Below are 16,126 nucleotides of genomic sequence, written 5' to 3' on the forward strand. Positions count from 1 at the left end.
CATTTATTTTGTACCTGGAGGTATTGGAGTTGCTGTGCATTAACATGTTGCTGTTGCACGGCTTGTTGTTGTTGTTGTTGTTGATGTTGATGCTGCTGAAGTTGCTGCAGACGCAGGTCCCCGGGCTGCAGCTGCTGCAGGACTCGGTGCTGCTGACTGCTGGGCTGGGGCTGCATGGACAGCTGCCCGGAGACAGGGGTGGGAGCTGAGAGGACGAGATGGATCGACATCGAGCAGGAACCACCAGAGGTTACACATTGAGGAGGTTTTATAGAAATAATGGCAAAGTTGAGAATAATTACCATGATTTGTGAACAATGTAGTAACTTCTTATTGTCATAACTCAGGATATATAACTCCATAATTTACATTTCTCCCTCACTACCTTCACCCCTTGCTGCTCTCTAATTGGCTGTAGTTGTCTCCAATTGGTGTAAATATTTAGCCTCTCGTCGGAGCCTGTGAAGTGTCACTGAAACCCTCAAATTACGTCTTTGGAGAGTTCACATGTTGCGTTTGGCTCCGATCTCTGGCTGTTGTTGGCTACTTCCAAAACTCATCTGCGACTGGAAGCTAAAAATCATAGCTTGAACAAAGCTTTACATCCTCAACTTTACTTTGCATTAATAGTTTTTTTAAGTATTGTAGTGTTTATAATAATATATAATATAGTAATACATCTTCTTGTTGAGTATCCAGAATTTACATTTCTCCAAAAATAAGCGGTTTTCTCTACAACATACTGACACAGTAACCTCCTGTATGAGAGTTGAGATTAAGAGTGAAACTTATAAACGTATTAATTATCAGCTCCTGTTCAACGAACCTTTCTGTCCATTGCTGACGGGGGCTGAAGGCATGGTCATCTTCACGGGGGTGACGGTGCTGGCGAGGGGCAGAACGTTACTGTTCACCGCCTTCGGCCTCTGCCTGGGAGCTATTGATGTTTCCGTTGGGCCGACAGATTCCGTTATCCTGAACAGAGGGAATCAAACAGTTGACGTCTGATGTCCCTCGGTCTCTGGCGCACGTCCAGCAGGTGGATGTCAGATTAAGTGATTTGTAGTTACCTGGCTTTTGTCTGGCTTTTCTTAGCAGCGACCTCGCTGGCCGTTAGAGGCTCTGGGAGCGACGTGGGGATCGGAGAGTTCTGCAGAAAGAAGAAAAAGGAGAATTGTGTTTACGAGAAAAAGACTGAAGGCTGAAACCATGACGACCGTGACGACCAGTTAATTCCTCTGACTCACAAAGAGATTTGGCACCGGACAGTCTTTTCCAGCTAACTTGAAGGCAAAGTAGGACACTTGGTAAATGTCTGGTCTCTTCTCCTGATCTGGTTCGAGCATATATCCTGGAAACGACAGAAAGAGAGATTTAAAAACTTCAAGCCTTGCAGAGCAGCACTGGCTGGTGTTATAGTTAATGTGCATCTTCCCTCTTTTGTCACACGGTGGAGCTGTTGGTCAAAAAATAAAAAAAAGAGGCTCCACCACAGCAAACTTTTAGGGAAGTGAAATAACAAGACAGAAGATAGATAGACTGGTTCAAACAGGCCGAGAGGTTTCAACATACAACAGCCACAGTCAGTTACAGATTCGTGAGTACTGCAGTAACAATGAACACTGTGAAACATCAAAACAAATAAATATATGAATGATAAATAATGCTCCCACAAAACATACAGCAAATATTTAGGAGGAACGAATATGGGAAAAACTGACTCATGATCATTTTTCTCAGACGTCATAAGACCAAACACAGACGTAGGATAAATAGCTTATTTATCTATACTGATTATTATAACTCCTAACACGTGATCGAAGAAATATTATGATGATCACACATCTGGCAACGCTTCTCTTAACTGAATCACGTGAAGGGACTTTAAATCAGTAAAAACAGATACTGAAAGTAATTCTGAGGTGTAATCAATCGATAAGATAAGAATATACATTCTGACATCATGGACGTTAATGATTTATGGACTTACTGATTAAGCAGTGCAACTTGAAGGAGAATTTGGAGTTATCTGGAACGATAAAGGTTCCGTCACATATGGCAACTTGACTCTCCCCAAATGGAAGAGCGAAGAAACACAGCTTGTACAACAAGCATCCGAGTGCCTGAGGAGAGAAAAGAGAAACGGGTGGATTTTAGTGGCGAGTATCGAAAGTCATTTCAAATGTCCACGTCAGCACGATAACAAAGTTTTAGAGACGAGACTGAAAGTGCAACATGGTGTTTTGTAAGAAATGAGGAGACACCAAGGAATTTAACTTCACATGACTTTGTCCTAAAATGATTCAGCTTCAAACCAGAAATGAATAAATAAAGTAAAACATCTGACCAAAGATTAAGGGTCTTGATAGTTTGACAGTTGTTGCAGACACATTCATTATATTTGAACTGAATAAGTTTCACTATTAAACCCTGGTAAATACCTAATAGTTAAAAATAAACCGTGACAAAACTTTAGCTCAGTCAACCTGCACACAAGTTAGAATCGAAGGTACTTTCCTCACCACCTCACAAACTGAACTTTGTTTGTGAGGGCAGAAAAAGATAAGTACAAGAGCATTTCCTTAGGAAATCACATTGAATTCACTAGATCCGGATTTTTAGTTCCCTGAAAATGCCTGATTTTATTCATCAAGATCCACGAATTACTCTCTGAGAAACGCTCCGTCGATCTATAATGTGAAAGAGAGTGGGGGGGAAAAAATCCACACCACAGTTTGAATGGGCTCTTCCCTGACAATAAACAATCTATGATAATTGTTCAAGGCCCGAAGGAAACTTTGTGGAATTCTAATCACATGAACAGGAAAAGGACTTTTTCAGCCACTGTGATGTTGACGTTGTCGACACACTGAGCTCCACTGAAGCGTTCGACAAAGAATAAACGTCTCTTATGTCGCGAGATAAAAAAAAAAGCTGCTTTTAAAAGCGTCTCCTCTCCTGGCAGTACGTCCACTCAAAACAAAACTACATGGAAAAGCGCTCCGCTCCCACATCACAGAATCAGCTGTTGCTAAATTTGGCTCCAGCATCTTTTTCGCTGATGATGCAGTCGGAGATAAAAGAGACTTTGGAATCAGCCCCAGCGTCAAAGGAAATGTTTTTCTTTTAGGGTCTCATCTGAAAACAGATATTCTACACAGTTCATCTCTCAACACCGATCCACTGAATAATAAGAACAGTTTCAAGACGTGTCCAAAAGCGGAACAGGACGTGAGACCACAGGACGATAGTTGACAGGAAGCTGGTGTGTTCTTTTGTCCCACAGTTGCGGTCATGCTCTAACCAGAGGCCTATTTAATATTAAATAGAGAAATTGACGTCTTTATCAATCCCAGAGGAAATTAACTTGTCTTAACAGCTGCCAGCAAAGAAAGTACTTAAATAGAAAAAACACACACGTGGTTCAAAACAGGACACTTAGCAGCCCTGAGACATTCAAATGAGGCGCAGTATAAACAATAAAAAAATATTTAAATAAATACACATGACAGGTAGTGTGACAGTCTTATGAACAGGTACTGAGGAACGGTTCATTTAGTGCATTGCTCACAGGCCTGGCGGAGGCAGGTGAGTTGTAAAGTGTGATGGCGGTCGGCGGCGGCGAGGTCGAGGGAGTGTGCGTCTGAAGGTGTTCTGTAGTTTGTCCAGTGTTTTATGAAGCATGTGTTTCGGCATTTAGAGTTTCTTTCTGTTCATTTTCACAAAGCGTGAATGGAAATAACGCAGAGCTGCGTGGATGTGTGAGAAAACTCCAGAGCCTTCCTTCAGTAAGGTTTGTAAAAACTAGTCATTTAATTCTAGGTGTGCCATCAGCGGCTACATCTTCTACACGGACTCCCTCGGCTTCTGCAATCTACACCGCTCCTCAAAATGGCTGCTGTCCAAGTCCTTCTTCCTGCCTCTCTCACCTTCAGAACAACCGAGGTCCTGAGGTGAGGCTAATTCTCTCAAATGGAGAGAGAATAGAAGAGGACGGGCACCGGTGAGGGAGGAGTAGGATCAGACGGAGTCCTGGCTTTGTTTGTGAATGATGTTGCTCAATGTTTCATGAGGGGAACAAAAAAAAAAAACTGTTGGAGAGCTGGTGGAAGCAAACAGCCCGGGGCGAGCGAGGAACAGAGACACAGAGCGCAAGAGAGAGAGAGGAGGAACCAGTCAGGGCAGAATGACGGCCAGGACAAACTAGCCCTGCAGGGTGCAGAACACACACACACACACACACACACACACACACGAAGTAGCACCTTACCCATATATCAGCTTTAGTGGTGATGGCTATCCCTGCATACAAGTTAATCATCTCCGGCGCCCGATATGACAGGGTCGTGTACCTGAGAGACAGAAACAAGAATCACTCGATGACACGATCAAAGCTCCAGTGAAAGCAAAGTCAACGAGTTTATTTACTCAGGTTCTGGATTCCCCCCCCCCCCGTTGTTTAAGTTCTTATTCCTCTTCGTTCTTTTCTTCTATTGTTTGATGCCGTCTCGACTTCCTGCGAAGTCCAAACCATCCGAAGACGTGTTCTCAAGATCAGAGCCGATGGCCCAGACCCTGTTTGAGGCACCTTTCACACCTCGTAGGACTAAAATAACACGTCCGAAGGTCCAGACCAAACAAAGTAGGAGTGAAATCTCTGCTGCTGCACACTCCACCACATCTTTGGTGCTGAGCAGGTCGTGTGTAGCAGGTTTTTTTTAAAACATTTGTCTGCTGTGGCTGAGAGAAGAAACACTAAAACATTCGGCCCGGAAGTTTAATAATGAGCTGAAAACTTTCTAAGTATAAATGTAAAAACACCACATAGTTAAATGTCCCTTTGAGATGAATGAAGTACTCCATCTATCGAACAATGAGCAGCATTAAGTACTTATTTAACTATGTCAGCACCTCTGCACGTTGGCGGCAGTAGAATCTTTTATGCGAAATGAGATATTTTTACGTTTTGCTGCTTTTTTTTTGGGTGATTAAGTTCATTACTGCTGAGAACACGTCTCTTTGATGACGCCATGTTGTGCCTCTGTTCACTGCGGCACGGAGGGAAAAGAAAATGACCAAAAACATTCCCACCCAGTGTGAGTCGCCGCGGGTTCAGAGGCTCGATGGCTTCTTAATGACCGCTGTCACGAAGATGAGTTTACACACGGTCATATACTGGAGATAAGCGCAGTTCACTTTATTGCAGCTGTAAATGTGGGAAAGGTGATCTGACATGCTGCGATTTGACATCACACAAATAGAATAACTGCACACACACACACACACACACACACACACACACACACACACACACACACACACACACACACACACACACACACACACACACACACACACACACACACACACACACACACACACCAGTGTCAACGTGCAGGAGCGGTGACAACAAAGGTGCGTCATGTTTACCGCCATCACCTGCGTCGGGTCAGTGACACCATGATTGCAGCGGCATGTGTGGTTGTGGTTCATTTGCAGTTATGACAGAGGATTGCAGCTCTGAGGGATTTACAAGCTTTCTCTTCTGCTTTGTGGACGCAAATAAAAAGATTAAAAAAATTACAGCCGGTTGTGTGCAAACACTGTTTATGACAGCGGCCCGGCATCGAGCCAAATTTAGTTCAGTAACGAATTTGTCTGCCGGTGTTATGAGTGAGAGTGAATATGTCAGGCCGACGTTATGAGACCTGTTAAAATGAAGGTAACACATTTGTCTCGTTCTTCACCGTGACTGCATCTGAACAAAATAGGTTTGTATGTAATTCCTATTTAGAGCAGTTTTCGGCTGTTGCTTCACTTAAAGCCCATTTTCCACTGGTACAACAAAAAAAACCACCAACACCTGCTAACATCTGGCTTTTGTCTGCAACGGGAATGGATTCAAATGAAGCTGGTTTTTATTGGCTCTGATCGGCAGCGATGGAAATGTAACACCCGGGGGAACGAGCTAATCTGGCGAGACGGTGCCACAGTATTCCTGTATTAGTAATCTGAACGTCAGCTCTCGTGGGGACTCTCGAGATAAGGAGATAAACTGAGATGCAGGTGAAGGTTCGTTGGGGGCAGGAGGGTGCGTCAGTCACTTTGATAAGTAAGTTATTAAAGTTTCAGTCAGAACAAAGATGCACGTACTGAATCGCATGTGTAACGTACTTTTTAATCTCGTCCTCCACAGCAGTGACTCCATCTTTATGTGGCAGCAAAATCTTGTGAGTCGCGCTTCCAAAGTCACACAGCACGTAGTTCCCCTGGTCGTTCAGCAGGATGTTTTCAACCTGGTGAAAGACAGAGGTTTCACATTTTCAAATCAACATTCAAGGGAAACATGAACAAGGAGAGCACATACACGGTGATAGATGCTGGAACTTTGTCTCAACCTAAAACCAGCGTCAGCAATTATGAAATAACAAGAGATGCAGCCACAGAACCGTTGGACCTGCGTTCACAATCCGACCTCCATCACCCTCAGGGAAGGAAAGTAAAAGCAGCAGATGCTGAGCGACGGAGCTGCAGATGTGCCAGGAAAGACAATCAGCCATTTTGACATTGTTAAAAGAGCATTTGTTGTTTTTCGTCCCGTGTCCTCTCGATTGATCCTACAGACACAACCTGCTTTTATTTTGTCTTAAGAAAACAATGTTGGGGGTTGAGTTCAGCCGAGGCTCATCCACAATTACATCGCTGTGGGCATGGATGACAATTAGTGGATAAAGTTGTTTGTTAAACCACACAAATCACACACACACGTGATTTACTACTTTACTTTCACTATTCTCTTTGGTGCTGTAAAACCTCAGTTCAGGTATTTTATAAGAGAAAAGGAGATTAAGGGAGAAAGATTCATGAGAAAACGGAGCTACTGAGAGAAACGCTGAGTGTCTGCTGCTGACAGCTCAGGGTTAAAGGGCTTTTTTCTGCACTCTCACTTTCCCTGGCGATGTGTGACTGGGCCTCCGCGGTCTTTTGTGTCCCTGCGATGTTATGTAAGCCATGTGGGCTGAACAGACAGACAGCGAACAGAGGACAGGCCTGTGGAGCTGAAGGAACCGCTCTGTTCAGAGGCTTGTCCAACTGGACAGAGTACAGCGGCCCACAGATGAGGGCACTGAGGAGAATTCAACCAGGGTGGGAAATTACCACCGGCCTCCAAGCTTCATCAAAGCCAGGATGAAGCTGGTGCTCGCCACGCTCGGTTTAAAAATACGCTCAGAAAATCAAGTTAGTGAGGAATTACAGGATGTGGACCAAAAAGAACAGGTTTGATTCTCTGGAAGGATAAGGTTCTGGAGAAAGAGGAAAAGCAAAGATCAGGGGAATATCAAATGAGAGGAAGGAGAGGAAATAAGAGGAGCTGGTAATGGGAAGCAGTTAAGTACGTGAGGAGGCACAGGAGTTAAACAAGAAGTGAAACTGAAGCGTTCTGTCTTCTGCTGACAGAGCAGATTTAAATCAACTTCAAAAACAACTGAAACAAAACAGAAAATCTAGTTCTTCTTTCTGATTCTGTTGACATCTTTGGAAATCCTTTAGAAGTTCTGCTCCTGCCTCCACAATATGTTTATTGATTTCTAATTTATTTCAATTTCAACTTTCCACACCCACTAGTTGTTGCGGACAGTTAACAATGACTTCTTGAGGACTAAGACAGAAGGAAAATATGGAGGGAGGGAGGAAAGAAAGAGAGGAAGCTTCCCGTCACCTTCAGGTCTCTGTGGATGACGGGCGTCTTGCATTGGTGCAGCCGGGCCACGGCCTCACAGGTGTCACAGAAGATGTGAAGGACCTCGGCCTCACTGAAGCCCACATTCAACCGCTGGTTCATCTGCTTCACCACCTGACCCGCTGCAGGAGAACACAGAGGCTGTTAGGACTCATCACTGCATCTTCAGTGCTTTCACCCTCGCACACTATTTTCCAACTAGGTTTCAGTTTTCCTGTTTGAGAATGTTTACGTTCACACTTGACCTGATTTGGATTAAATATTTATACCAGAGCCTGAGTGATAGGGATGTTTGGACGTCTACGTTGGTAACGATCTTCAGGAGTAAGACATTTCTGATCCAGATATATCGGCCAATATAAATATTTGAAAGACAAAACAAACAATGATTCCTAAGATAATGTTATCAAACCCTCGAGACAAAGAGTCGAGTGATGTTTGATATTTTACAGCGAAATAAGATTGATTGAAAATATGCATAAATAGAAAGGAAACACAAATCTAATATATAATAATCTCAATATATAGAATCTTAGTAAATAGAAATGTATTGTTTATTGTGTAAAATAAAGGTTTTCAAATCAGCCACCATAAAAAAAAAAACACATTTGAAAGAAGTAGTTTATTTAGTTTAGTTTATTTGTCCTAAAAAAAACAAATGGAGCCTGACCCAAATAAAAAACCAGAGGTCATAGATGTAACTAAGAGAAACCACAGCGTCACTGAAGCTGAATGTTTTGAGTTTTCAGAACATGTACCTTTGCAGTACTCCATGAGGATCAGGACCTCCCAGACGCTGTCGGACACGGCACTGATTGTAGAGTCCAGGTAGCCGACGATGTTCTTGTGGCCTGAGAGCTCCTTCTGCACACGGGAACAAAGATGAGAGATTTATTGGAATAAAAAAATAATACTAAAAGAAATTGGTAGGACTTAAATTAGTAGTCTTTTGCTTTTTGGGGTTCTTGTATTAGTTTCCATGTAATCAACAATTAAATTAATAAGTACATAAGAATAATAAATCCTTTATTAGGAAATTTGTCAATTTACAGCAGCGAAAAGACATCAGCAGTAGAAATATAAAAGAAAAATATGAATCTAATTAACTTATATATATACAGTGTAAAGAAATATATAATGTGAGAGATGAGTATTCATGTTGAGACTTGTTTCTTTCTATATTTGCTCAGCACTAAGAAGTTGCTTCTTTATTGAAAATGAAGGATTAAAACTGAAATGTTGAATAATGTTCATCTTTTAAGTCAAAGGAGCTGCTGTCCGCCATTAAATTCTTCCCTGTGAGTCTCTGGGACCTTTGTTCACACCTCACCCTGGTCTGACTCTGTGTAAATCTCTGGGAACCACATCCAAGTAAGACCAAAGAAGAAGAAATACGGCCGGTGACTGCATCTCTACTGAACGCATTCCAAAAAGTTCATCATCCAGCTGAATCCAGTCCAGTCTCGTCCTCAAGCTACCATGAGGTAAGAATGCTTTCCGTGTTCTTTCACGATCTCACAACGCGCTGATCTCTTAACTCCGCTAATCTTTCTTAACTTGATTAATTCGCTGGATTAAAGCATCAGAGTCTCTGGTTTGTTTGCTGAATCGCAGCACGAGGAGAGAGACCGCTGTGTGTTGTGGAAACCGACACACTGAAGGCAACGTCCCAAAAGGCCAGAACTGTGTCAGTGTTTAAGGTCAGCTCTGTGTGTGTGTGTGTGTGTGTGTGTGTGTGTGTATTACACATTGTTCCAGCTGATGAGGCAGTCAACAGACACACAAAGTTGGCCATACAGCTCAGAGTGAGCTGTTCCACTGACACACTGGGGTCAATCGTTCAAGACGAGACATCTGCTCATGTCCAAGTCCTACATCGTCTGCTGGTTTACAGAATTAACCTATTTCACTGCGAGTGACATGAAACCCCTTGAATGGCTTTGCTGTGATCACAGGAGTGACACCTCTGCGTGATTCATTTACAGCCCCTGCCAGATTAGGAATCCTGGAAAACCAGTTAGGTTATAGAGATGGAATGAGGACGTTCATGTGCACGTTCCTTCACGTGGGCTCGTGTTCCATTTGAAAAAGTAATTATGTGCTTAAATGAAATACCTGAAAACTGAGAAAACCCTTGTGAAATTTGTGATGATGAGGAAACAGCTTCTTCGAGTTCACATTAAACCCTCCGAGCACAGAAAGTGAGAGGAGCCCGGTTTCCATTAAATGCAGCCAAAACTAAGAATGGTGCTGCTTTCAGACATGAACTGAAGTCTGATTTCAGTTCCTGAAATTTCCCGGAGGGAAAGAATAAAAATTGTTTTGGGTCCGTTGCTCCGGACATTATCTGAAAGAGCCCAAGTGAGAATTAAAGCAGAATAATTAATTGCGGGCGGTCGCGTTCATGACGTTTCTAACACGTGGCAGACGCAAAACTGGGAGAATACAAATATCGTGGGATGAATAAGAGAAGCCAGTCACATAGAAGACGCTGTCAAAGACGTCAACTCAGAAAGACAATGAGATAAAGGATTGTGTTGATGTGCTGAAGAACAAAAACACTAAGCTTTCCACAGAGAATTTATACGTCATGACATTAACCCTTTCCTGAATGTGTTTGGATGCTTTTCTGTTGTTGTGAACGTTTCTGCTCCGTGAAAGACTGGACGGCCGAGAGTCGGAGAGATAAACGGTGAAGCTGCTCTTACCATGATAGTGATCTCTCTCTTGTAGACATTCAGATCCGGGACGTTGTTGACGTACATCCGTTTGAGAGCGCAGCGGACGCCGCTGTGCGTACGAGCCAGAAACACAACGGAGAAGCCTCCTGGAAAAAAAATACCACAAGATGACAAGTTGACATTACATCAGCAGATTTTGGTCTTTTCATACATAGAGATTTACAAAAGGCTTCCAAAAGCTGTTATTGAGCAGCAGCTAAGTACCGTCTCATTTCATGTAGCAGCATAAGCTCATTTAGCACTGGCCAAACTCCAGCTGGGTCTAATCCTGGAGTAAATGAAGTCGTTTGATTTATAAAACACACAAAGGATTCCCCACAATCAGATATGGAGCTGAAATGACCCTGCGTGAGTGGACTTTGCTGTTACATAGGATTTTTAGACAAAGGTGTTTAGCCAGGTGCCACAAGCTGTTGTCACCGTCCTGTATCTGTCCCCTGAGTGAAAGGACACACACTGTGACACAACTGCTCTGCTTCTCATTCGAAGAAGTTCACGGAGTCATTGAGTGGCAGGCATCAAAGTCCATCGACCAGCGAGGACAAAGAAAAGATCTACAATGGCGAGCTTGTTGCCTAACAAAGTTACCTTAGGTCATCTGAAAACCAGCATGGATTTGGATTGGGAATGAGCAGAGAGGGGAGGGTGGTTAAAGTGACCAGTGAGCACAAAGACCGTCATTGAAAAGTCCGTCAGCGTTGTGTTTAAAACAAATCTCAGGAGTTGCGTTGTGAGGACGGTGCAACGTTAAAAACTCCCAGGTACAAATGGAACCTGCAGGTTGAACCTGCGTGTTCCCAGAGGACGGTAAACAGAAGTTAGAGGACCTGAAACTCACAGCAAACATAAACACACTGGAGCACAGTGTTTGCTTGTATGTTGTCACAACAGTGAGAGTTACTGTAGCACACATTATCAGATTAGAGGGGGTGACTGGTGTCATCGTGCAGCACAGGGGAGGGAACAGGCAGCCAATGAGACAAGAGACCAGCAGCTACGGTAGAACTGCAACTGAACATAGTGAGGGAGGGCCGCAGATTGTGTAACAGGAGAAACCACATTTTAACTAGTGTTTTCCATTTTTTTCTCAACGATTTGACTCCTGGGATCTTATGCAATATGTTTTCTTTTGAAATGGCATGATTGAGCTGAAACGATCTCCGTACACACACGCTTTTCAGTTCTGTGTCAATAATTATCCCCGTTCACGCGCACGCCGACGCAAACGAGCAGCAGATCGTCAAGTTGTCTACTGGGCAGTCGGTTTCTTAGATAAAATCCAATGGTAAAAAAAGAAAGAGGAAGAAAGCAGCGGCAACCATCCTGCAGCAGCAGGTGAGCGTTGTTCGGTACCTGTGGTACTGTGAAAAAGGAAGTGTCGGTTCTCGTGACAGTCCACATCCCTGCCCATCCATTCAACTGGCTTTAGAAGGAGGTCAATAAAAATGCTGCTGATGGGATTAAAAAGAGCAGCTTATAAAATATAATGCTGATGGTGCTGATATGGGTAACACACACACACAAACACACACACACGAACACACACACGAACACACACAGATTTAAAAAACTCATTACAAAGGAAACAAGAACACGGGAGCAGAAAAGTTTCAGGGAATTGACTTTAAATAACTTGAAATATTTCTCCTTCAGGTGGAGAAATAAATGAATGAGAATAATTCTGAATAATGTAAGTTTGTATGAATGGAGCAGATTTATCTCAAGACCTTTTCGAAAAGAATGAAACACAGACAGAAACTCTGCCAAGACAAACAACCAGAGCCAACGCCGTTTACACCTGCTGGACGCCGCTCATTGATTTGCCTTGGTCGGCGCTGTGTGCTAAGGTCAAACTGATGGTCACTCCAAACCGTAGTGCCGGGTTTTAATTGATTTATACTAACAAGGCACTTAAGTGCGGAGCCACCCAGAGACTTATGTCATAGGACAAAGTCGTGTGAGAGAACTGCTTTTAAAAATAACAGGATGAGGACATTCAGCCGGCTCTAACCAACCGTGATGCAGATTCTGCTTTATGACCCGGGTGTATATGGAAAAAAACGACCTGTGATTCATCCTGTTTGATTCCCAAGCTTTATGTGCACACAGATGTAGGATGAAGACATTAGCTGACATCAAATAATGCAGGCAAGAACGTGTGGGGGGATGATTAGATGGGACGGCAGATTTCACAAGGCAAAATCCATGTGCTCGGGCGAAGGGCCAGGAAGCTGAAAAGAGCCGGCTGTTTCAGCATGGGCAAGAGACAAAGGAGCAGCTAACCTTCACTGAAAAACTCAAAACCGAACAGAGCTGCACTAACCACCCTAACAACCAAATCCACTTTAGCTGTGTTGCCTCAAACATAACGCAGACTTCAAAACATTCTTCGTGTCAGACCGTTCACTCGGAAGTGGCCAAATGACAAGTGGTCTAGATTTTTTTTATTTTTTTGTCGTCTATAATTCACCACGAAACTCATCATCTGCCGAGGACAGCTCACAAGGTCAGTGTGTTTTGGAACTACAGATGATCTATGATGACAAGCACAGGCACAGATTCTGCGCCAGCTCCGGGAGTTTCAAGGTGAGAAAACTGAGTAAACAGCTAGTTCATGGTTGGACCATGTACGGGCATACAGACATGAAGCTGGTGTCTTGGTTAAAGCTCGGTTATGAAATCCCGTCAGGTGTCTCTGCTGTCGGACCGCCGATGGTGTAACACTTTCCACTTACATTAGAACTAGGCGAACACCTTACACCAAAGCTGAGGGTGTCTGATGACGTGATAGCAACTGTTCATGTCAAACTGTTTTGAGAGCTCAATGGTCTCTGGGAGGTTTATGAGACACACTAGCTCGTGTTTGTCTATAATGGAAAACAGTGGAATGAATCATAATAAGCAATAGAATTTTTTGGAATATAGGAAAATCCTCAAAGTGAATTTTTGACCATCCTTTATGAGATTCTCTGCCGCTAGCTGTTACCAGTCTGTCATAACAAGCCGATCCTGGCAGCCATTGTTGTCCCTCCAGAGGGGAGGTGGCATTTGGAAAGTTAGGAGGAGACAAGAGGCCTGAATCCAGGACATCGGGACAAACGCTTCATGTCTGCCTTCTGCGGGACTGACGGGGGCTGTGTGCTCCAGGATTTGGTTCCCACTAAACCTCCACCCTGAGCCTTTTGTTGCCCCGGACGACTATGCCAGCCATGGAAGTGGTACACTATTGATTGTATTATTCTCCTGAGTGGCTCTGGATGGGATGATTTGTTTCAGAGGGGCTTTGTGCGCAGCATACCAACTTCCTGGACAAATGAGAAACCAACACAACACACAACGTCCCTCACTGTACAGGGGACTGGCTTCAACCAGGGACAATAACAAGGCTGTCTGCAACTGACACTGGCTTCACTGATGCAAACATTAACATGCTACAAAACAACAAGGTGGACCGGCAGACAGACGAGTAACCACAGACTGATGATGACGGTGTAACAGAAAAAACAAGGAGCAACATCGACAACTAAAAAAAACTGTCTACGAAAAACAAACAGGGGATTTTATCCTTTTGATCGATGAGATCACTTCCCCAAGAAAGTAAGTGGATCCAATAACAATAGCAGGTCTGTTCTGGATGTGGTTCCACTTTTTAAAATATCTGAATTCATTAACCTGAATTCTTCTACATCTTTTTTCGAGAGTTGTGCATGACAGCGCACAGCACACATGGTCACAGACCCCCTCCCCCCCCAACAGCAGCTTACCCCACCGATTGAATCTGACTTCGGTGGGAAACACTGGGCCTGATAAATTTCCTCCACATGCTCGACTCGATGTGACAGACGACCGTGAAAATCAAAAGATGATTAAATCCACATCTAAGCTGCAGCCTGATAATGCAGCACAGCCACGTTCTCATGCACGGACGTGTAACTGAAATCATTCAGGGTTCTAAAGCACAGCTGAGGGGCATGTCCGACTCTGGTGCTCAGCACCCATTAGTCACATCTCATCGTTATTGTTCCTGCTCATCTGTTTCTTGGCCGCTGCGTGAGGACACGGTCAGTTGTCAGTGACAGTTGGACGGAAAACCCCACATCCAACAGACCAAGAGGAGAGGTGGGGGGGTTGCTTACATTAAAGCCCGTGACTGAGTGAGGGCTGTAATTATGGGAGAATGTTCCTCAGCTCTGCGTCCAGCACTAGGGACCCTGACATCACTCCAAAGCCTGATTAACAAGGACAGTCACAGCCCACATGACAGCTTGTGGAAGAGGCTTGAAAGAGGATCTCAGCGGCCTTTGAGAAACAGATACTCTGCATGCCTTGTGATATAGGCAAGAATAAAAAAAAATAAAATAAAGGCACTTCAGAAGTGGTAGAGAAGTCTTTCAGTGAGGACGGATTAGAGGATTAAGTAACATGCTGCAAAGAGAGAGGATGCATTAATAGTTTCTGCTCAGCAAAAGGCACAGATGTTCTTCCTCTGAAGCATGATGTCATCTGTGATAACAAACCACTCTCTCACTGAAGTCTTTTCTTCTCCTCGTCACTCTGTCGCTTGAATTTGAACCCGCTGCTTCAAACTTCAGCGGGCGTGAAGACTTATTAAAAACCGCAGACTAAGAATGCAGTTCGACTGATGGAGCCTCCGTCAGCGGTGGAGGGAAAGGGGAAGATGATGTTTCTTTTTGAGAACATTTGAAGCAGGCTGGGGTATTTCCTCCAGGAGGCCCCACATCCTCTGACCTGAACACTTCCCCCTACAAGTCGTCTTAGCTGTTCAGCTTCAAGACATGTGCCACTTCTACTTTAAGTTGCATGTGGTTGCACTGAATTAAGAAAAACTTCCTCGCCTAAATTCCAGCTGGAAGAAAAACCCGATTTAAATCTAAATGCTGCTGTGAGCTTTCTATTATGTGAAGTGCAACATTTCTCCACTGGAAAATATTAAAATGAGAAAATTTAGGGGGAAAAGAAATAGTGCTATTTGCCTTCTTTCCCAACATCGCCTCAAGTGAGTGTTATTTCAAAGAGTCAAACCACTTTGCTCGAGGCTGCGGCACAAACATGGCCTCCTTAAAGAATTAACGACACCAAACCTAATCCAAACCAAAGTTTTCCATATGGTTCTCACATCTTCGGGGGACGTGGTGTCTGATACCTTCGGTTTCAGTTGTGGAAATGCTTTCTTCTTGTGGACTAACAGGTGCCACGTTTTCTACACTTAAAGCAGGAAATGGATTTCCATCTACAGGCGTCAGGGCTCTTGCCAGTTTGCCATGCTGTGCCAGCTGCTCCTGCTAATTACCGATAAAGACTTTTTGATCCCCAGCGCTTTAGGAAATCCTTTGAGATTTGGTATTACACAGACTAATGTGGAAAGAAACTTTGTTCTTCGGCTGATTAATGTTGCGGCCAAACGTGCCATTTGGTGAAGCGTGAAACTGAAGGTACATCGAACTAGCATAAGTGCACGCAGTCTTCAGAACTGATTAGCAGAACACATCAGTTGGTTTCAAACTGGGAATCAATATAAAGATATATTTATTTTCATCTGCAGCTCATCTTAGCTGAGACTCTTCTCGTCTCCAGACGCTGACAGTTTGCAAACATCAAGCCCCAGCGACCTACTTTAGTCGAG

General features: G+C 43.7%; 1 protein-coding gene across 2 annotated transcripts in view; it reads right to left on the minus strand.

Moving 5' to 3' along the window:
* bmp2k (BMP2 inducible kinase) overlaps window positions 1-16,126 on the minus strand; it is a 35,824-nt gene that overhangs the window by 11,401 nt on the left and 8,297 nt on the right. For both annotated transcript variants that reach the window (XM_020105756.2, XM_020105755.2), the window contains exons 2-11: window positions 10,450-10,568; window positions 8,500-8,605; window positions 7,721-7,863; window positions 6,175-6,296; window positions 4,271-4,352; window positions 1,991-2,123; window positions 1,248-1,351; window positions 1,071-1,150; window positions 827-975; window positions 15-205 (exon numbers count right to left, since the gene is read on the minus strand). In XM_020105756.2, coding sequence (XP_019961315.2) covers window positions 15-205; window positions 827-975; window positions 1,071-1,150; window positions 1,248-1,351; window positions 1,991-2,123; window positions 4,271-4,352; window positions 6,175-6,296; window positions 7,721-7,863; window positions 8,500-8,605; window positions 10,450-10,568 — 1,229 coding nt within the window. The remainder of the gene's footprint in view (window positions 1-14; window positions 206-826; window positions 976-1,070; window positions 1,151-1,247; window positions 1,352-1,990; window positions 2,124-4,270; window positions 4,353-6,174; window positions 6,297-7,720; window positions 7,864-8,499; window positions 8,606-10,449; window positions 10,569-16,126) is intronic.

The sequence above is a fragment of the Paralichthys olivaceus genome, chromosome 4 (assembly GCF_024713975.1).
Source record: "Paralichthys olivaceus isolate ysfri-2021 chromosome 4, ASM2471397v2, whole genome shotgun sequence".
Classification (NCBI taxonomy): domain Eukaryota; kingdom Metazoa; phylum Chordata; class Actinopteri; order Pleuronectiformes; family Paralichthyidae; genus Paralichthys; species Paralichthys olivaceus.